The sequence below is a fragment of the Hyalella azteca genome, unplaced genomic scaffold (assembly GCF_000764305.2).
Source record: "Hyalella azteca isolate HAZT.00-mixed unplaced genomic scaffold, Hazt_2.0.2 contig14896, whole genome shotgun sequence".
NCBI lineage: Eukaryota > Metazoa > Arthropoda > Malacostraca > Amphipoda > Hyalellidae > Hyalella > Hyalella azteca.
The window spans coordinates 41,186-63,696 of record NW_025944763.1 but is presented as its reverse complement, the minus strand read 5'-3'; the positions used below and the strand labels follow the sequence as shown (position 1 = coordinate 63,696).

General features: G+C 40.3%; 2 protein-coding genes across 5 annotated transcripts in view; both read left to right on the top strand.

Annotated features, from left to right (window-relative positions):
- Window positions 1-9,477, top strand: part of LOC108666277 (zinc finger protein 184) — a 23,224-nt gene extending 13,747 nt beyond the window's left edge. For 3 of the 4 annotated variants that reach the window (XM_018153111.2, XM_047884218.1, XM_018153112.2), the window contains exons 2-3: window positions 598-4,106; window positions 5,685-9,477. In XM_018153111.2, coding sequence (XP_018008600.1) covers window positions 746-4,106; window positions 5,685-6,616 — 4,293 coding nt within the window. In that variant the 5' untranslated portion in view covers window positions 598-745 and the 3' untranslated portion in view covers window positions 6,617-9,477. The remainder of the gene's footprint in view (window positions 1-597; window positions 4,107-5,684) is intronic. The other variant, XM_018153114.2, reaches the window with a different exon arrangement.
- A 2,757-nt stretch (window positions 9,478-12,234) lies between these two features.
- Window positions 12,235-22,127, top strand: LOC108666269 (protein TsetseEP). Its single transcript, XM_018153105.2, has 3 exons — window positions 12,235-12,346; window positions 17,996-18,344; window positions 21,434-22,127. Exons 2-3 carry the CDS (start codon window positions 18,005-18,007, stop codon window positions 21,532-21,534), a joined length of 441 nt encoding a protein of 146 aa, XP_018008594.1. The 5' UTR covers window positions 12,235-12,346; window positions 17,996-18,004; the 3' UTR covers window positions 21,535-22,127.
- Window positions 22,128-22,511: the final 384 nt, after the last annotated feature.

Here is a 22,511-nt window from a genome sequence, read left to right as displayed (position 1 = left end):
AGTGCTGGTCTCTGTTGATGAACAGTGCTGGTCTCTGTTGATGAACAGTGCTGGTCTCTGTTAATGAACAGTGCTGGTCTCTGTTAATGAACAGTGCTGGTCTCTGTTGATGAACAGTGCTGGTCTCTGTTGATGAACAGTGCTGGTCTCTTAATGAACAGTGCTGGTCTCTGTTAATGAACAGTGCTGGTCTCTTACTGAACAGTGCTGGTCTCTGTTAATGATCAGTGCTGGTCTCTGGTAAAAAAATAAGGTTAGTCTCTGGGAAAAAACTGGGCTAGTCTCTGGGAAAAAACTGGGCTCTCTGGGAAAAAGACTGGGCTAGTCTCAGGTAAAAAAAGGGGCTAGTCTCGGGTAAAAATCATGACTAGTCTGTTAATTTACAGAACTGCTTCCTGTTGATGTATATATAGACTTATTGACTCTCTTAATAAGTATAGTTTTGATAAACAAGTCTGGTCTATGTCAATGAGGTTTTCATTTGCAAGTTTTTGAACCAAATAATGATTAATTATTTATGTGGTTCTTACTCTTCTCATATCATTGTTCTTTGCAACTCTTAAATTTAACTTAACAAATATTATCTTTCTCTTTCAGGTCAAGCAAAAAGTAAATCAAGGTCATTCATCTTCTGAAAAGCAAACTGACTGTTTGCTTGAGCTACGTACTCTCTATTGAAAGCGGCCGGCACTGCCCATGATAGAGAGGCTGGATTAAGAAGAATAGCTGGAGTTATATTCCCGCTATGGATTTTTCTGTAAATATGATGGACAATGGACGGGGCAGTCTCTCTGGACAAGTTGTTACCAGCATGGGCATTGCTTATGCACCTCACATCACATCAGCTCAGTTGCAGCAACAGTCTTTATCTAACGGCACACTTTCTGCACATCAAATTGTCTCTGCATCTCATCAGCATTTGCAGCAGCAAGTTGCTGTTACTGCTGCTCAGGCTCAGCGCTTAACGCTACAGCAACAGCAGCAAGTGGCTGCTCAGCAACAGGCAGCAGCACAACAGCAAGCTGCTGCTGCTGTAGCTGCGGCTCAAGCTCAGCAACAACAGCAGCAGCAGCACCATCACCATCATCATCATCACACCGCTGATAACTCTTCGCTTAGCCATGCTGCAGAAATAAAAGTTCAGGAGTTGAGTAAAGAAGAACCTCAAAGTGGGGCATTCACACCGCCTCCACGTGTGGACTCTGTAGGATCTTGCACCCCTCATGCCGACGTGCAACTGGAAAAAGGGACCGACACAACTGATATGGAGGCTATAATCAAAGTTGAGATAAGAGGTTACTTGCCTGGCATTACTCCAGGCATCTCTGAGAAGGACAAAAACAGTATTATTCAACTGCACTTTACATCCGTACCTGAACTATTGCAATACTTTTCACGGGGTGCCATCACCCAACAAATAGATGCATTAAATTTTCTCAATCCTGAAATAGTACGAAATCTTAATCCTGATCTAGTCAGGAATCATTTTTTGTATGTACCGAGCAGTCAAGAATCAGTTCGTGTTTCTTCAAATGGCTTCAGCTCATCGTCAAGTTCACCCAATGGCACCCAAACTCTGGGCAACTCATCTGCCACTAGCATGTCATCAGCTGCTGCTTCAGCGACTGTTGCTGCCAACACAATACAATTGCCCATCGGCGGAGGCAAGATCATGGTCAAGCATGAGCGTAAACGAGGTGAACTACCTCCAGGTACCATCATCCACAAAACTCCAGTTGATGCCAATGCTGGAAACGTTTTTGTTTGCTGGATATGTGGGTTAGATCTGCAAAAAAGTTTACAATTCGAGGAACACATGGTGGATCAGCACAGCGTTGACAAGCCCTATCGTTGCGAAGATTGTGGGGTAACTTTCAAAAGAAAAGCGCATCTCGATCGGCATCGTCGTATACATTTACCCACTCGGCCGTACCAGTGCGGAGTTTGCGGCAAAGGTTTCACACGTAATGAGCACGTGCGAAGGCATGCCTTCACGCATACTGGTGAGAAGACTCCTTTCTTTTGTCCTATATGCTGTAAGAAATTTACGAAAATACATTTGTTTGATAAGCATATGGAGGAGCAGCACCCATTGGCACCCCCTAGTGAGTGTTCTATTTATGTAAATAACAAGGAGAACAACTTGAATCAGGGTGAGTACAGCGATCTAATTGATCACAATCAAACGGCCAAGACGAATAGTTGTTATCTTTCGTCAGAAGTGGTCCCGAATCGTTCACATCTCACTCAGAATGATTTCCCGAGCAATGTTGTTGATGCTTCTCTCACATCTATCGATATTCGGTCATCTAATAATGTGCCCTTTCATAATACGCTTAATGCAGGTCATTATTCTTATGGTAGCAAAACTCTGGATTTTCGTGTTGTTTCAAGCCTAGGTGATGTAAATGAAACTGAAATGCATTATTCAACTCAAGTCTGTGAGTCCACTGCTAACTATGTTGAAGAAGCACACCCAGCTGCAAACCCATGTACTGATCTCAACAATCCTCGAAAACGTCAAAAACTTTCAAGCGCGCTGAGTATTGTCAATAACGCTTCAAAGCATACCACTCCTCTGCCGAGTAACGTAAGTAGTAAAACAGAAGAAGCTTACCTTATAGCGCGCAGTATTAGCAACGAAGCTCACCCAATTGCTCCATCGCGTAGCGTTGGTATTGATGCAGGAAGAAACCACGCGTTTCCCGTTTCGCGACTTATTGGCAGTGTTGCAGAAGAAGGTTTGGGTCCCGCTGCCCGCTGTCTTGATAGTAATGAGGGCCGTAAAGTAGCTTCTCTGTCCTTGAAGGCTGCTAAAACAGATCATAACTTACATTCAACATCAGTCACTGGTGACATTTCCAACGCTAAGCCAGGTTATGAATTGACGGACGAATCGCATGGTGTTTTTTCACACCATCAAAATCCAAAGCGTTATGTTGGTATCTCGATCAATGATCCTATTCAGGAGCATCGCGTGGCTCCTAACGAAACTACTTACAAGTCTTCACAAGGAAAAGTCAGTAGATCTGGTATTGCCTCTGACGATTACCAGGAAATTGAACAACGTTCTACTGCTCTTGCAATTAGTGGTAGCGCAAATGCCCCTAAAAACCGTTCGCGAAGAACAAATTCTCATAAAACCACTGTGAGCTCCGCTAAAGTTGTGAAAGAATCGCATGACTTATCATTCAATGTGTCGGGTTTTAGTAATGAAATCACTCCCACTTCCCACAATTTTTTACAGCGCCGAGCAAGCGACAAGCGGAAAATCAGTTGCAGTATCAACCCTAGTCGCGAAGCAAATGAAGATTCCGAAGCCTCTAAAGCTGCAGGGCTCAGTAATGCTCGCAATAAAACTTGTACAGATGATACTAAAACGGAAGTAGAGCCTTCTGTCGAGAGGGTTTTTTTCACGCAATCTCATATGCTAACGATCCCTCCGGGAATGACGGAGGAGGAGTTAAATGCGCAAATTACCCGCTTGTACGGTATAACAAGTGTAGAACACGCGAACTCCTCTCTCGGTAATGACGCTTCTTCTGTACTTGCGTCCGATAGTCAGTTTATAGGCATAGATTTGCCATATGATCAAAAAGAATCGTCAGAATGTGGAGAGGATGCTTTTAACGACCGTGAGAGAACTCAACTCGTTAGTAAGAACAACTCTTGCAACTCGGAACTAGCTACCGTTTCTTCTGCTGAAAATTCATGTAATTCTGAAATTAGAGATGCAAATGTGCCTACCACTCTAATGCTAACGTTGAGTACAAATACGGCGGTTCCATCAACTTCCGTTGACCCTGAGAATACATCTGAGAATGAACCCCAAATGCAGGACGTGGATGAGAAGCATCCCGCTCTCCATGTTTACTCTATGAATGGCGATCTTCTTTGTACCGTTCCTCCTCAGTCTCCCAATGATGAGGCAAACTTTTTTGATGCTGCTCATGATGTGTTGATGGTGGAGCAACACCGGCATCAAAACTACATGCCTGCTGGGGATGGAGATGACGAAAAGGAAAGTTCAAACCTGCAACTGAGCCGTGGGGAAAAGTCGCGTCTAGACGACACAATGAGGCTCAAAGACGAGTCCAATAAGGAAGGTAATGTGACCGCATTTGCTCTTCGGCCGCTCTGTAGTTTTGATGGGCGTGATTTGTGGGATATATATTAGATTTCGTACCTCGATTTCTAGATCTATAGTAAATGATTAATTTTAAAACGATTCATGTCTTTAACAATCGTACATATATACTGTCAACTTCTAAGTCTATCCCGTAGCTTGATTGTAGTATTATTATAACTTGCGCGATTGCTTGCGGTCTGACTATAGGTATTGGTCGTGCGTTGAACGAAATGAATTTTTCTAAAATTTTATACCGACAATCTCGCTTCAAGTTGCATAACTCTTGTAATATGATCTGTCTCTCACTATACCCTATGGCTTCGAAGATATCGTTACTGTTCATAGGCGGGTGTATTCTTTACGCCGCACAGAAGTCGTCGATGACTTGGGATGCGCCTCAATTGGAATTTCAACTTTTATAGGATAAACATCTTGAACGACTTAATAAAGAAATTTTGAAAATTTTAACGTTGGTAGCAATCGTCACGAACTGATTCTTCTGAGTTGCGTCGTGTTAGTCTCGATCCACGATTTTTGGAATCACCGAGTATTTTTCGCTACTGCTCAAGGTGTGTATGACTTGTTGCACTTTTAGAATGGGTCAATAGATTAGTGCCCGGCGACTTGTAGCCGTCAGGTAAGTTTCATTATCTTTGTGATTTTCGCGGTCCCAGCTATAACTGTTTTAACTGGGATATCTACAGTGGAAGATCCACAGCCAAGATCTGATGCATTGGAATGACATCACATAGTCAGAACAGATTTTTACTTATAGTTTCATCGCATTGTTTGTATTCATTTCATAATGTATATTAGAGTTAATGGTAGTTGAATAACCAAATTAAAAAAAAATATCCAGTAAAACGTAGTATACCGTAATTGATTATTAGTTTGTTTGAATTCATTTGTAGTTGTAGTGTTTGTTTTAAATCTGCTGTAGCAAACCGGTGCTCTTGCCAGCATGTGGGTAAAGGACGCATTCTTATGTGGAAAGTAACTCCGATGTCTAGTGTAGTTCCTTATAATGTTCTAATTTGTTACTTATTCTTTTATCAAGTTGTTTTCGTGTGAAGAAAATTCGTTAACAATCTGGATTTTGAGATAACAGAACTGCTCCTCATGTGTTTGTATTGACTGATGAAACTTTTGTTTTACTGTTGACGTATGTTTATTTGGCTGTAGTGATGCATGAAATTTGCTGCGTCTTTTCCGTTTCTAATTGATGCTTTAATTTTTTCGTTGAAATTTTGTATCCTTTTTTTTGGGCTGTAAAATTCTTTTTTGTTGCCTTTGGTAATGTTTTGTTGTGCTCGGTTATGATATGTTCATTTTAATATCTTCACCTGTTATTTATATTTTTTCAGTTTAACTTTAACATATAACAGGAATTTAACTGCAGTACGTGAGACATATTTTTTATGTCAGTTATGTGAAATTTTTGGAGAGCTTACCTGAATCGACGTTTATTTATAAAGATGATTGTTTTGATTCTTCAATCCTACACTTAGTGTTTTCCATAGACGGAGATCTCTTACATGTTTACTCTCCCACACAGACGGACTGGGAACCCTCCTGCTACAGACAAGTGGAGGGAACAGTCGCGTTGTTACCATCAACCAGACGGTTGGTGGAGCAGGCTCGCCTGTCTCCATAATCCAGAATGGCGGAGGACACAACGGCGGCGCTCTGTCGGGCGTTCTTGTGAACGGCACGTCGGCTGTTGCGGTGCAAGTGACAGGAGGTGTGGCGACACAGTCCGGTGGCACAGTACTCCACACTCCACCCACCATCGTCAGTATCGCCACACCCTCTCCACAACAACAACTACAGCACGTCCAGCAGCAACAACATCATAACGGGTCATCAAGCAACGGTTCCTCGAGTACGTCGTCCGGTCGTCGCGGCGAGTCCCGTTCGCATAATGGCGAGCCCGTAGCACGTCCATACCAGTGCGGCGTTTGCGGTAAAGCTTTTATTCGGAATGAGCATTTGAGGCGACACGTGCTCACGCACTCGGGGGAGAAGCCGTACTCGTGCACGCAGTGTAGCAAGTCTTTCTCACGGCGGGAACATCTTACCAAGCATGTGCGGGCTCATAACAAACAAAACGGAGTGGCTATTTCTTCTGACGTGCAGCAACAGAATACCGTAACAAACATTCAACAACAACAACAGCAGCTGGGAAGTAACACCCCTTCGTCTAGCAGCACCCCTACGCCTCTTCACCTGGGCAACACCTCAATCCAGGTGGTCGGGACAGGAGTTGCGGTGGAGGGATTAACACACGGAGGGGCGGTCGTAGCGCAGACGAGTATGGCGCAAGGTGGTGGCGGTTTATCCTCAGTAGTGGCGAGCGGAGGCAACGGATCTCACGGGACGGTCGTAGCAACGCACACCCTGCACGGCACGCCGGTGTCACACACGCATCTCAGTGGAACTCCCGCCTACATCCCCATGTACTCATTGCTCACCGAGGTCGTGCAGTAGCTTGCTGAATGTGGCACAGCTTATGGACTTCCTTTGCCACGCGGTATTTTCAGTTATGTGTTTTATTAGTATAGTTCTTCTCCTACTTCATGTATGTGATTCTTGCTTTCCAAAAAGAGAGCTAATGTCCTTCTTATTTAGATGCAGTTTGTCTCGTCTTGTTTATTGACAATTTTCTTCCGCCGTTAGCATTTCTCGTGATGTCGTCTGCTGGTAAACATTTAAATTTTTGGTTCGTCAAAATATTGTTTACTTTCGTTCGGGATCGATAATGCTTTTTGTTTAACCTTGCATGGCATATCTTATTGTTGAAAATTCTCACAATTCCAACTATTCGTGAATTGCTTGCCAGAAACATGGTGCCATATAGGGTTAACGGTTGTTACATTTAAAAGCCCCTTCACTGAATTCTGAGTAACTTTTGACATCCTGTGTTTGGAAATAGACTTTTTAATATTATGTGACGCTTAATTAAGTCTGAATATTGTGTTTTAATTGATCTTTAATTGGTGATTTATTTACAGAAATATTTAATTTCCTCTTCACATTTTGTACTTTATTCAAATTATAGACCGCGCGTCACTTGAAAATTTTGTGGTATTCCTTGAATGGCGATTATTAGTGACAGAAGTTTTTTTGCGCCTTAGTTCGTGTTACCTTTATATATTGCTTATTCTTCTCACCGAATTATATACCTCCTTAGAAGAGACTAGCGAGAATTTTGTCGATTGCTATCGTGACTTGATGGTCACGATTTGTTTTAAACAAAGTCCACCAAACTGTGAATTGAGAACGTGAGCAGAACCGAGCTTAAAAGATATTCGAATGTATGGCATTGAATTTGTATTGTTTAATGTAATTTGTTGTGTTTTTAATACATTCGTTGTTATAAATTCCGGGCGTTGCTGGACTGCGCCACGTGTTTCAACAATTTTTTGTCTTCTGTCGAACATATTAGCTTTCATGATGGATTTCACGTAGTCAAGTCTCATTGTGCTGATAATGATATCTCTCTTCCTATGAATTTAGCTCGTGTTCCTTTTTTGTGCTAGGAGTGTATACTACCTACTTCAATTAATATGGTCAAACTGGAAATGATCGCTCGTGTGATGCTTTGGATCAAGCTTTACCCTTGATATTATATTCCTTAATTTTCGTCCGGACCTTCATTCCTCGTGTTACGCAACTAGTCATTAATTACTTTAATTCTAGATTTGTCCACGATTTTTCGATTTGTGCTTATGCGGTCAGCCGATGTGAGTTGACTGAGCTTTCAGTTGTTCATTGAACGAATTTTGTTCCTAATTTTTCACAACCCATATGAAGATTTTGCCAAAATGCTTTCTATTTTAAAGCGTGCAAAATTGTCTCATTTTATTGTACTAGGTAGTTTTTTGAGGCAAAGAACGTACTACCCTTCAGTTGAATTTTTGGTTGTACTTAAAATGAAGGTAATTATGTATTTGAAATTATGTTCGTTCATTTGGAAGTAAAAATTTCCAGATTGATTTAGTTCCCGATAGCGGTTTTCATTGTTTACGTTGGAGATCTTGGGATGTATAACGAAGGTTGGATGAAGTGGATGAAGAGTACAAGCTTGCGGTTGTTTGCTTTGCAGGTGGTCATGTAGAGACCGTTCGCTGGTCGCACTTATACGTAGGCTGCTACGTAAGCAGAAAACAATCTGTCGTACAATTAGCTGTAATTTCATTTTAATGTAAATACTAGCCTAAGTAGACATTGTCTTCTCATTGAATGTTCTAAGTAGCAGGAAGTGAAGGCCTGTGTTCTTTCTTTATGTTAAATCAAATGGAGCCCGTTTTCCCATCGTTGATCTTGCAGGTGACACAAGATAATATAACTGTCGAGGTGGCTTCTCCGGCATTAAATTTCAGGTTTTCCATATCATTAACGCCTCGTCCTGTGCTGCTCTCTTTCATTCCCCTTTCTTTATCATCGTTTGTATATATGAGCAGGTTTTTGTATATTGTTGAAAATATTTTTATTAATATTTCTTTGTAAAAAATAGCACTCGTGTCCTGAGGAGAAGTCCATCGTGACACTAAAACATTATATACGGATTGGCGGCTGTTTGTATGTATGGAAACTTTCTCACCAGTATAATTTTATGCAGGCGTTATGGTAGGGAACTGGAGACGAATTTTACCTCGTGTAAATATTGTATTTGGTTGGAGCGCTGCAGTACGAACTGCAGGCTCCCTCGTGCGAAGAAAGTCTGTTCTCGATTTGTATTTTCTCGCCCACAAACGTCGTTGGACTTCGAATTTGCTTTTTATCGCAAGAATAAATCGATTTCAATTGGTACGAAAATAAACTGCAACATGCGAGACTTTGAACAAGGGGGAAAAGCATACCGTAGATTATGTGATGAAGTGTTCAATCGATTAAATTTTCGATAATTACAGCGACTTACAATACGCATTATTTCGTTCATTAAGTTATGTCTCAACTTCAGTGCAGCCGCAGTTAAACGTATTAAGACGCTTCTAGGCAAAACGCGCTCTGCAAAGATCTTCATGTTCGCCTGATATACATGTCAAAATTGAAACTATAGGTTCACAAATTAATATTTTAAGATTTTTTTTTTCGTATTTGGTATTTTATGCGCGAAATATGAACTTGTTCCATTTATGGCTCGTTTAGTAATGTGCTGTTGGGAGGTTCCCAGTTCGTGGCGGTTCCTTAGTCGGAAACTGCGTTCGTACCAAAGTTATGAAGTGTTAGGCTTCGTGTCGATATTGTTATCATTGCTGTGTATAGATCCCGTCAAATTCGGCTATCGTCCAAAGTTTGTGTTGTATTTTACAAAGATAATATTATGAATAGATGAAATTCTTGAAGTTGTTTCTTTAGTCTCCTACATACTAGTCGGTGCTACTCGGAGATGGATGAAAGTGCCGCGTGAATAGTACGGTCAAGTACCCTCATAGTTAAAACCATATCGAGTTGCATTCGTGTGGCACTGACTAGTCCTCCATTGCATCATTCCGGTCTACATGTAAAGTTTAAAAATCTGAGACATGTGCTGTCATGTAGGAGTGGGTTCTCTGTGATCAATCTCACCTATTGCCGATTACATTCGGTATTCTTTTGGAAGTGACTCAGGCAAGCAGGCCTTACGTGGCCAGGATAGTAAATATATTTCGTGCAGCTGGAAACAAAATTATAATTTCAGAGCAGGGACCTAAGTCCGTGCCTTACGTCGATTATTCCCATCCGTGCACGTCACCGCTGTGTGACCCCGAGAACTCTCAAATGGGTGCATTTTTAAAAAGTACCGTAAATGCTTATCTTCTGTACGAATAATCATCAAAAATTTGAACAGAAGAACCATAACTGATGATTTATTGAAAACTAGAACGACAGTGAGTGCCGTCTAGAATTTTAATTATTTCGATGAAACAAACGTTCCGTTGTCGTAAAACTGATGTCTTAAAAATGCTTCTCTCAGAAGATATGTTGAAGTGTTTGCATAATATGAATAGTTTAATTCGTTTTCCAAATCTTTATTTTATTCATGCAGCTTCTAGTCCTAGATTTTCACGTTAGTTAGACATTTCTAGAGAGACCAGATGTGCAGCGACCGCTAATGGGTGAGTAATTAGTCTCGGGCATTACTGCCACCACTTCCGAGTTGTCCAGCTCCAGGCCGTCTCGGATTTGATCACTTCTGGTTGAGTGGGTCCTTGACTCATTGCATCAACATCAATGGGACTACGATAGGATTCAACTAATGTACGCATTTAAGTGGGTTTTTAAACATTCCCCGTGTGTTTTTAAAGCAGGGTTAGTTGAAGTGTTGACTCGTCAGTTCAAATGTATGATAAATTAGCCGTATTCATTATTTCCCCCACTCAAATTTCAATGACGCACTCTCAACATGAATAAAGTATTCTCAGCACGGACTTGCGGCAGCCTAAATTGATCACGAGGGACATTGTGATTGCCTAACCTGAATAATTTTTTTAATGTTTAGTATCCTGAATATTTTCTGTCTCGAAGGAGAGTATCCAATACCGAATAACTATCTTAAAATAAGAAGCACATATCTTCATGAGTTAGTTATTCATCCGAGCTCTCTTTCGACAGGAGCTTGAGCGTCGAAGTAAGGGAATATCAAACATGTAAGTGAAGTAAGGATATACGGCCTATGCAATCGTGTTTACCAAAAGATTATACACCTGATTTTTTTAGAAATTCATGATCGCATATTCAACGGATGTTTCAAAACATTTTTTGGTGAGTAAAAATCTAAAAAGATTTAAACTGAAATCATTTTGTGGGCTCCCGTGAATTGAATTACTACAAAAAATTCGAAGTTAAGAACGTTTTCATTACTTATTGACTCATAATTTACCCTCTGCGCTAGCTGAATGTGCCGAAATACCAAGAGTTTTTAAAGCTCTCTCAAATTCATCCACGCGCGATCAAGAATATTAAATACATTTTAAAAATGTACCCTTTACGGTAGCTATTCTAGCCAACGTCTGCCGACAACCTCGTAGTCCGAAGCGTCCTTGACCAACTGCCTGCAGCTCATGACATTAATTCGTTTTGGCGCTGCGGGAAGGAATGGAAGAAATTTAAAAAATCACCTGATAGTCTTAAGAAATTTTAAACTTTTTATGCCCGAACATTTCTTAGTTCATTGTTATGCCTATCTGTTTTTAGAGTAAATTTTCCCATTGAACATCTAGAATTAGAATCAAAGCAGGTACGGTCAAGCACTTTATAGTTATTAAAACGTATTTGCGAGTCTTGTCGACTTTTAAATTGAAGGCGTTTACGCGTTCTTTATCCAGAAATTACAATTATCAATGACATTGAAAAATATTTAATGTGGCTTTAATTCCTATAATTACTTGCATATCTGTACTGTAAACTTAGGCAATGAATGATGTTTTAGTTGATACTGTTTACGGTTAGCACGTTGGGTTCGGTATCTCTTGCTGGAAGGGAAACTTTTGCAGCGCATAATTGTTATTTTGTGATAAAAACGAAATGAATTTTAGTTTAGTGCCGGCGTTATTTTAGAAACATCTTGCATATAACCCGGTGCCTCACATTAAAAAGTAAACTATCTTCACAACTAAGAAAGTACACGGCTACAATCACTTTATTCTTCATAAAATAGGGAAAAAATGCAAATAAGAACTGGTTCCGCGTCTCCAAAATGGCTCAGTGACCACTGATTGCATTTCCGCGGAATACTATCGTATTCCGCGGGCAGTACCAACTAGCCAGGGTCGCCTTCTTGATGCCAGTTCTCTTGTATTTTGATTTAAACATCGAATTATTTACTTCTCAGTCAAGTCCAAGCAACGCCAATTCTGCCATTGCGTCAGTTTTTTATATTAAGTTTATTTAGTTGTCATCAACCATTCGCGTCTATATGTTGCGAGTAGCTTAAAAAATTATGATGAATCGAAACTTCTTCCCCTTCGGTTTCGTTTACTGTTCATTATAAAAAGAAAACACTCGTTTACGTGACCTTTTATTTTTTCTTTGTTGAAATCGTTAGGGCTGCGGCATGATGCAGTCCTTCCTCAGTTCCTTTTCCTTGGTCGCTTCGTCGGATGGCAAGCGAGTGGCTGTCGCAGTCTCTCAGAGTGAGAGTCGAACAGTCGCGCTGGTGCCGTCGTACAGTACGGATTGTGGTTTTGTTTAGTGCCGGTCTGCTGTGTTTAAACTTGGACAACTAATTAAAACGTAAGTTATTGATATAATCTAACCTCAACAGCACCACTGTAGAAGATATGAGATTATCACGGATTACTTTCATTTACTACTTACATTTATGTGTACGATTATTCTAGTAGGGCTTGACGTATGGTACAGCCCATGTTTGAGTTAGGAAAATATTCACCTTCCAAACTGACATTCAAAAGAACATAAGGCGGAAACAAAATTTAATTCATTTGTTCGACATACAATAGTGACAATACAAATGTTTGATTTGGGGAATATTTTCCACTAATTTTTACTATTGTGTATTCAAATGTGAATCGTACAGAGTCGAGGTTTAAATGCTAAAGTAGTCTCGATAGTTTTCCCTTGAACCCCATTTCACTCCTTTTGTATTCTCCTTCATGATACTAATCATGGACTAGGTTAAACTTCCAAAGGTGTTACCTCTTTTTCGTTTTACTGCGTTAGTGGCAGTAGATTCCCTGAAAGTTCTAATTTATTTTCTAGGTGTAGGAATGGTGGATTATGCTTGCATTTTCAGTAATTAGGTACCAAGGTTTCGCCGTTGGGGGCTGGCGTGAAATGTAATACCTACTCGTCTTGGTCGTCATTACGTAGGCGTAGCTACTGCAGAAATGCTTTGCGATACCAATTTCAAATTTCAATCGAGGTTTGTCCTTCATGGACATAGATGAACAGAATTTTAATACTATAACTTTTTAGTTTGTAATACGGGAGCATCCGAGCATGAATATTGTTATTGGACTTATTTCTTATAAGTAATGTTGAGGTGTATTATTTTTAAAATTATAGCATTAAAAACTACACATTAGACACCGGTGAGCCGTTTCATTTCGTGAGACGTTTTTTCCTGAAGTTGATACTTGATACTCCCTCACCTAGGTCTTCAAGCCCCTTGGGAAATTAGGCTACTGGTCGAGGCGATCAGTTATTGGTGATATCAGGTTACGCTCGCGACTCGCGTACGAGCTCGTTTTGAGCCCAGTACCCGATAACTATAAATACTTTTTCAGGGAAAAATAAGTTTCGAGGATAGTTAAAATATTATTACGTTTTACCCGAACTGCATTCTCCCGTTTATTTAAGCAGTCTTTTACATCAGTGTCATGGTGTGAGTGGGAACTAATGAGAAAAACATTGTTGTGTGAGCAATTGATCTTTATTTTTAGAGCTTATAAATGTTGTAAAGTTTCAGTCTTCCATTGTACAGTTCATTATTATTGGACTTGAATGCATGCGTTGTCATGACCTACAAGGCGGAAGGTTCCTAGAAGAGACAGAGAGAGAGAGGAATCTGTCACCCCTCTTCCCCCTGGGTGTTCAGTTTCCTCTCCGCATCATCGCGATGCCACAGCGATGTACGAGCGGCGACGATTTCCTGTTTCAGACGCTGCCCGAAACATGCGTTGTGCCTCGGAGTCTGCCAGCAGAGTGGCCATGCAGCATGCATTGTCGAAATATCAGAAGTATATTATTGGTAAAGCGCATTGAAATGTTCTGAGTCTGTTTAATTTGATGTGTACTCGCTGGAAGTGGACTGTCTGCGTGCATTCCATCGCGCTACGCGTAACCTTCGTGGATGTCTCCGGCGGCATTGCTGCCAAAGTTGGCCATGGAAGGGCTCTGTTAGCCTCTACATAAATTCTTTACTGGATTGCAATGCTAAAGGTTATGGAGGGTTTCCACCATAAGTATACATTTGTGCTGTCCATCGCAGGTTACGAGCGTTTTAAGAACTATTAATTGTTTCTTTCATACCATTAAACATGACACGCTTCTGGAATATTGAGAAAATGTGAACTCGAATGGATTTGATCGTGTATCAAAATTTATTCTTGAGGTAAGCTCGTCTATTTTCGAGGAGGTCTGCTGCGTGCATTCGTCTCTGAATATTGTTGGCACCATATCAGGTCCAGTGCACGTGACTAGGATCTCAACGAACTAGATCCCTTTGCCCCCTATCGCCTTTCACTTCCAGTTGCACCTGACTTGGAAGCGTAGTCTAATGGCTTGTTAAGTGGCGCCGCCGTCTTTAGAGTGGAAAAGAGAAGAGGAGGAAATAGATAATAAGCGACATAAAGGGCCCATGGTACATACGAGGGAATACTAACTTATTCCATTCGTTTCCTACACTCGTCATCCTCGTAGAAATGAACACTGAAACAGTTTTAGATAGATCATTTAGTTTACTACTTCCTCGTGCTGAAAACGTATTTTAATAATTTACTTATTTTAGTTTTGATTATCAAAATAGTCAAAATATGGATGGAACGTCCATGGAGGTCTGATGGAAGTTGTTGGTGCTGACGCCCTTGCATGGCTACCAGTTTTTTCTCGCTGGCGATTGTGGCCTTGAGCGAAGAGTCAAAAGTTTTGTACTGAGTGAAGTATGAAAAAACTACGTGGACCCTGAATAACTTGATTCCTAAAGCTTATAGAGGAGTCTCAACCTTGAACAAAATTATGCAACTAAGAACCAATCGGTTTATCAGCTTTGACCCTTCACTAGACATGAGTAAAATGCTTGGTTAATTTGTTTGAATGTTATCGACAAGGTACACAAGTTATTTAAAAATAACTGCCAGAATGTACCCTTAAACCTTTGTTTTTGATACTTGAAAAATTGGAGAAATGGCGTTTACTGACGAATTTTCGGCTGTTTGATTCACTTGAAATCATTTGCTAAGCCCAAAGCCTTAAAAAGTTGTGGTGCAATTGCGCAACTCAATGTGTGGAAGAGGAAATGTATTTTCACTCGTTCACTCTAAAGCTAATTCTCCATATAGTGCACGTTTGTTACCACAATAAAGCCTTATCGGTGTTAACATAATTTCGGTTATTGATTATTACACGGATACAACTTCACAAGGTTAGTGCTCTTGTTTATTCGGTATCCTTAACTTCCACCACATCTGACGGTCTACTAACTCTCCCCATCTACTCGCTCGCTTTTACACTCGATATCATTGATCAAATACGCAATCTAGTTGATGAATTTCCTTACAATGTTCCCTTAATTATAAAATGTTTCATTTTTTTTTTGCTTCTAGCGGCGTTGTCTGACAACTAGTCTGTATTTCTCCAAGCTGGTCTGAAGACTTGCAATAATATTTGAAGGCCTGAGCTTCTTTTATATGCACGAGATATCCTTCCTGATTGTGCTTTTTATTCTAATGTGTGGTTTCATGTCAGGCTAGCTGATATTTAATGGCGTCAGTAGGCCAATGTCGCGTGTATTTGATATTCTGACGGGCTACGTTGGAAAGTGATTGGGAATTCAGAATGAAGGAATGCCGAAGGAGGCTATCTTTGTCGGTTTAGACATTTTAAAGTAGTTTTGATGCCAGCGGTCTCGTTGTTCTAAATGTTCTGATTTTTGCTCCTGCAAGCAATATAACACATGCGGCCGACATCTCGAATAATTTTTATGTGTGAATATTAGATTATTTTTCGATTGCTTCAGAGTATAAATTTTTACTGAACAAACTTGCTTTGAAATATTACTAACTTCTTCTGTGATCAACAAGCTGTTATCATTTTGATGGAAGTACGCCAATTTAAACAAAACTAACTAGTGATTAAACACGAACCCAGTTAAGACAGTTTTTTGTCGTACTCTGAATATCTCTGTTGGGTGGACCCTATAGCCCTGAAAGTTATATAGAATATAAGAGCTTTGGACGTGCGCGCTTCAAGGTTGCTTCGCGCTCACAGGAGTCGAATAGCACGAGGTGAAGTTGGTCAGTGCGCCTGATTAGAATAAGAAAAAAAAATCACGTGGTAGTTTCTAACAAGTCATATATTTTAAAGTTGGACACTCGGAGTGATTACTCCACCAATTTTACGTTACACGCCGTTTTCCGCAGAGTTCGCAGCTTAGTCTTATTAATTATAAGTGCATTTGAATGCGCGTTTTTCCGGCGCAAAAATGCATGTTTGAATGCCAATTTAGTTATAAGCGACGAGATGCTCATATTTTTTTAGAATTTCTTATGAACATCACAGGATTCGTATTTTATAAATTTATCTTTGTCTACCTTAGATTTGTTCGACACCAGATGCTCTGATTCAAGGAATTCTGGACGTAGTGCTTTGGAGCGCAATATTAAGGTATCCGGTACATGGTGATGTCAAGTTTCATCTTGATGTTGATAGTTACTTATCACGTGATGCACGAGACGTTTTTTCTGACTTGACCACAGCTTGATCCACTTTCGCCACACAGCTAGGCAGCTAGACGAGAGTTTCTTGCGCTTTTTCTTCGTCTTCTCTCAAATTATCGTTGCCCCTCGCTAGACGTCGATTGCATACCCCTCCCCTCACGATCAACTTGGCCTGTGCTTGTGCCCGCATTGCGCGAACAAAACTTAAGGCGGTCTGTTGCGCGATGCGAAGAAAGACTGCTGCATTGCGCTCCGCTTCACACCGGTGCTTCATCGACTTTACCTTGTCCCACTTCTTTTGGTAATTTTATTTTGTGAATTTTTTTAATTTAGTAGCATTTCAACAAGAAAACGAAAAAAAAACAGTTCAAATTTCTTTATGCAAAAAAATGTTTGTTGCATTATAACAAATTTTTTTGTGCAAAAAATATGTTTGTTGCATGAGAAAGCACTGAATTAGAGCTGTTTTATGAACCTCGCTTTATACTGGGTACAGAATGAATGATTGCAAAGAAGATACTCCTGAGCCTTTACTGCACACTTGAGCTCGTAGCGCACCTGTAAGCAGGAAACCTATTCATGACCTCGTTCATTGCTTGCAGTTGAAGCGACCTCGAGTGCAGCTCGTTTTGCTCTTTAGTGTGCGTCCGACCCTTCATTGTAAGCTTGTGTTCTATTCTTTACCTTACTTCAATCAAAGGAAAATTCGTCACTAGGCAAGGTAACTGCAAGTCGCGAATTTGCGTTCACGCGTCATTTTAGTTCAGTTGCAATTTTGAAGTCTATCACATGTCGCATTTTTTTGACGGTTGTTTGTCAGCTACTTTGGATGGATTATATTGACATTTATTGCAAACTGAAATGCATTTTATGATGTTTGGTTATCCTGGTTTATATAACCTAGATTTTGGGTTCTTTATGGAAAATGTTTGTGCATAAAAATATTTGTCTGGGTTTGCTCTGCCAATTGATGTGCAACTGCAATACGGTAGACGTGAGGGCACGCGCCTGTTACCGTAATGAAAATAAACTGCGCTGCGATAATCGAAAGCTTTTAGCTCGGAGCAACGATCGCTCGCATGCGTTGCTTTTGGAAGGATTTATTCTACTTAATTGAATTGAAAAAAATCTTCTCAGTTTAACGCAGCTCGTTGGTTTCAATTTATGTGAAAAATTAATAGAAACTTTTCGCATTGTTCCCGAGTAATATATTTCTTTGCTATAAAGATTCTCCCTCTGGTCTTATCCGCATCTTCTACATGAGCGACTTGATTGATGAGTGTGAAGACGCAGTTGTTTAGCGTGAAAATTTATATATATATCTTAGTTTTTATTTTGCTCCAGTAAATCTTCCCGTTCATTCACATCCCGTAAAACCTCGTTCATCCGCTTCTTGGTTGATTACATTCATTTTCCTCGTATAGAATTCGAAACACTTTAATGCTATATAACAAATTATTAATTATATTAATTTGATCCTTTCCAGAATTGCAAGATGAAGTTCTCAATTCTATCGGCCTTGACACTGGCTTTATTTGCCGTGGCTTTGTGCCGAGCTGAAGGAACTACTGCTGATCACGGGGCTGCTCCCGAACCCTCCGCCGAACCTTCCCCAAAAGCAGCAGAAGCCAAGGCGTCTCCCGCGCCTGACACCAAACATGAAGGTTCCGGTCACCATGAAGGTCCTCACGCAGAGCCCGAAGCAGAACCTGAACCTGATTCCTCTACGCATGGGAAACCAGAAGAAGCCTCAGCGGAGCCAGAACCTGAGCCCGAGCACGAAGCAGCGGAAGGCGACATCAAGCCAGAGCATCAACAAGTTGTGGAAAAGCCAGGTACGAAAATATGTCAGCGTGCTTAGAAAATTATTTTTAAGTAGGAAAGTTTTGATATTTTGCACGGCAAAAATTTATGGCGAAATTTCACTAATTAAATTGTAAACAAGAGGAGCAATTATTGTGACGAGAGTAGCATGTACCCAAATAATTGTGACTGTATCGGTTTCTTCAAGCTTAGTTTAGGAATCGATTCTTGGAAGATTGCCCTTGGTTAACCAATCTCATAAAATGTGGTGGTTCCCTTAACGCGTTTACCAAAGAGCGACACGGCTGTGTGCCTATATATCATTAGGCCGAGATGAGCACGGCAGGATCCCCATGACGGGATTATAAGCCGAGCTACAATGGCATGCGGAGACACTATGGCTCTGAGCTTGGATGCAGTTATCCACGGTGGCATCTAATAAATTTTGGAGCATCGTGTTTGTATTAAACGACAGAACAAATTTCTCTTGGAAGTCGAATGAACGCGTTTCTTTACATGAAAGAAGCTTGTGTAAGAAATCGATTTCGGATTACGTAGCACTTCTTCAAGATCCTACAAAATTATCTTTGGAATGTTACCGTTGAAACTCATTTTAAAGATGGCATCTAGCATGTAAATGTTTTTTTTATAATTATGCGAGAACTCATTAGCGAGAACTCAGCTAAGTGCGCTCCAAATTCAGGGAAGTTTAGATTACTTTGCCTGTACCTATTATGGTATGACCCAGTGCCACACACCATTGACGATGACTGTAATTAATTCATTTTGAAGTTGGAGCAGGTGACTTATCCATATTGTTGAGCTTCTTCAGCACCCGCATGACCTCGCTTATGCAGACCGCCCTCATTGTTGTCCTACCACGGTCGATGATGATACTCTTGGTTCATCGACCCTCACTTCATTATCATTTGGGTTAAAAATGAGGGAAAAAAATAAAAGAAGCTTCTCTAAGAAGGTTCTATTCACTGCGCCGCCATGCGTCCTTTGGCATCGACCCTGTCTCTTTTCAGCATAGCGTGTTAGCGTCGCTCTTACTGGAGAGACAACTTTGAAAAACGACCAAGGAGGTGTTTTGTGTTTTCACTGCAATATTGATTAATATTTACACTGAACTGCATTAGTTGGAGGCAAGGTTTTTAATCTAGAGTTGTGAGTTGCTTACGTTTGTTGAAAAAGTAAAATTCCATGTCAAGCTACCGGTATCGTGATAGAAGTGCCTCCTTGATTACTTCTTGAACGTCTAGGAAAATTATTATTTGAAAAAAGTATATAGTGATTTGTTTTGTGACCATATTGTGGCAAAGAAGCCTATTCTCAGCGTACAGTTATTTGAAAGTTCATGTATTACGAATTTTAAACTTATTTAGGAACCTCCTGAAGCTTGATAAAAACACACGAAAACTGACACATTTTTCGTCGTAGCTCCGCAATAACGTGTGAATGTGCCAACACTTTGTCACACCCGTGGCAGCCTGTGATCCATTAGCCCAGTTCTCCGTAGGCTGGCTAGACTCATAACTCTTTATTGTCGGCTTCGTGACGAAGTGTCGACCGGCGCAACAGCCGTTGTACGCTCACCAAAACCACAAGACTCTGATGTTCATCAGGTCGGCCACGATGTTGCCCTCATTTTTTGCTGCTTCGTATAGATCTTGTCCAGTTTCGGCAGCGTGCAAATGTTCTGAAGTAAGCAAATATGGACATCAAGAAACTAAGCTAACAACTTTACAAATGTTTGAGCAGAAGGCTTATACGAATAGTTGCCCTGTGCTTTACTTCATTCAGTGCCAATTGAAGCATCGGGACAAAAGAGCCACAGAAAAACAATCCTGTGAACGGAAGTGGGCAATTCAACTGATTGGACGAGTTTCGTATCAGTCTTGTTACGGGTTATATAATTACTCCATTGTCGATCATGACGTTATTGTATGCGTCACATAGCTGTTTTACACGCTGCGCTAACAGACAGAACAGCAAACGCAGTTTTTTCGAACTTCAGCGTAGGTACCCTAAAAATAATATGAGTTTCAATTTAAATTATTTTTAAAGACAGCACTTCTAAAGAATCCAGTGTCTCCGATGCAGTGTCTCACATGCACAATGAATTTCTAATTTTATTTTCATACATAAAAAATGATTTTCTTTTTTTATATGGACAAAAATTAAATATTCAAAATTATTCATTCTGTCAATTGATTTATGCACGTTCTCCGACTTTACATAAGTGTGCAACATTTCATATCGATTGGACAGATAGAAGCGTATTAAATATCGATTATAAGATTTGTAGCAGACAAACGAGAAGTGAAGTTAGGGAGAAGTGTTGTAATAATTAGCAGTAATTAGCGCGGCTAATAATTAGCAGTAATTAGAGCAGCTGTTAATTGTACAAACTTTGAATTTAATCGTTACGCATAAAAATATTGGTATTTTTATAGGTTTAAATACTTTTCAAAAGCCAAGTTGGTCCTAATTAATTTCGTAAGCCAGAGAATTCACGTCATTGCATTTTGCTACTTATATGGACCACAGTTGTCTGTGGTTTCACGTTCTTCAGAGTGGAATTTGCGGTTCAGGTCAACAACATAATGCAGGAATGCAAGGGAATAAAAGTTCTAACCTTGATACTTGAATTCCCTTCATTTATTTGAACAATCACCGGAAAGCGGTCCCTGCGTGAGTTGACCTGCCGCTACGGGACGTCCTTATAGCGCAGCGTTTGTGCCTTGGGAATCTCTCACTCGACACCTAAAATCGGAACGGTAGCGGAGACTACTTAGTTTGCACAAGAGTTAGAGATAAGTTAACCTTAGTTTTTTCCTCTAGATTTCTCGTTGATAGCATATTTTCGCTTGCTGTGACTTGCATAATTTATTTGTCAATGTTCCTTGCAGCAATCTTTAAAAAATTTAACTCGGTACTCACTGCAGTGAGTGACAGAGCGCATTTTCTCGTCGACGAAAACGTGAAGTCACGGACGGACGGACGGACATGGCGAGCACAATAGTGCATTTTTTCCATACATGAGAAAATGCGCTAAAAATACGTGCTTTCTGTCATTCTAGTTAACTGCTTTTATTGATTAAATTTTGGTTCACAGGTGCTGCATCTGCGAGCACACTTGGGGAGAACGGCTGTGGCAGCGTCGTGACGAGCCTCGCTCTTGTCTTTGCCGCCGTCGCTGCTGTGATGAGCGCTTAGATTCTGCTGTCCTTGCATCATGCATAGGCATGAATTGGTTCCATTCAGAGCAGCTACTAATAAATTTATCTCTTGTGTTCCTAGGACGCAGGCTTGTAATTTTCTGAGTATTATCAAGGTGTTGAGTGTTAGCTACTGTAATGGAATACTGTTAGTCATAATAGTTGTATTTTATCGGTGGATGTGTAAATTATTAGTTATGGTTTTGGATGCTCGCTGGTTCGTCAGATTCTTTCGATTGCCTAATACTTAACGAGGACAAATTTTGCCCTCCTATTTACTTTCATTTGTAACGGAATTATAAGATCATTACTACGCTTCATACAACACAACGCCGTTGTGCTCAGCTCGCTAGTCTTATAGCTACTAGGCCCATCCGTATTTATTCATTTTCTTTCATCTTTCTGCGGTAATGAACCAATTCACAGCTTTTGGATAAAGTTTTAAGTTTCTAGCGGTTAGTTCATGTCTAAGTAATCTTGGAGTGTCATAAAAAATTCTATTTACCTGCTATTTAATAAATTGGGGGCTTCTAAGTGACCTTGCTATGTGATATTGTGAGGTTCGATTCGCAAATATAGAATACAAATTAGCGTTGTCTTCTTCATTGAGTGTTCCTTGCATAACCTTTTCTTGAACTTTTCTGCAAGAATTCCATATTCCTTGCATGCACAGTAGTATATACTAGAAAAAAAGTGTGCAAACTCTGAATCTTGCGCCAGGTAATTTACCCAAGGTCTATTAAGCAGTAAAAAAATCACTTATTCCTCAAATATAATCGTTGCGTAGACGTAGTTCAGTTCTTTGAATAAAGAGAATAACAACTTGACATCTCCTTGATTAAGTTATACATAGCCCTCTGTGATCGCACGTCCTCCTGATGCTGGAGGGTATAAACATTGAGCGTAGAGATCGCACGAACTAAACTTTTCATGTAACAACGCATCATGAGAACGTTAACCACAAGCAGCAAGCAC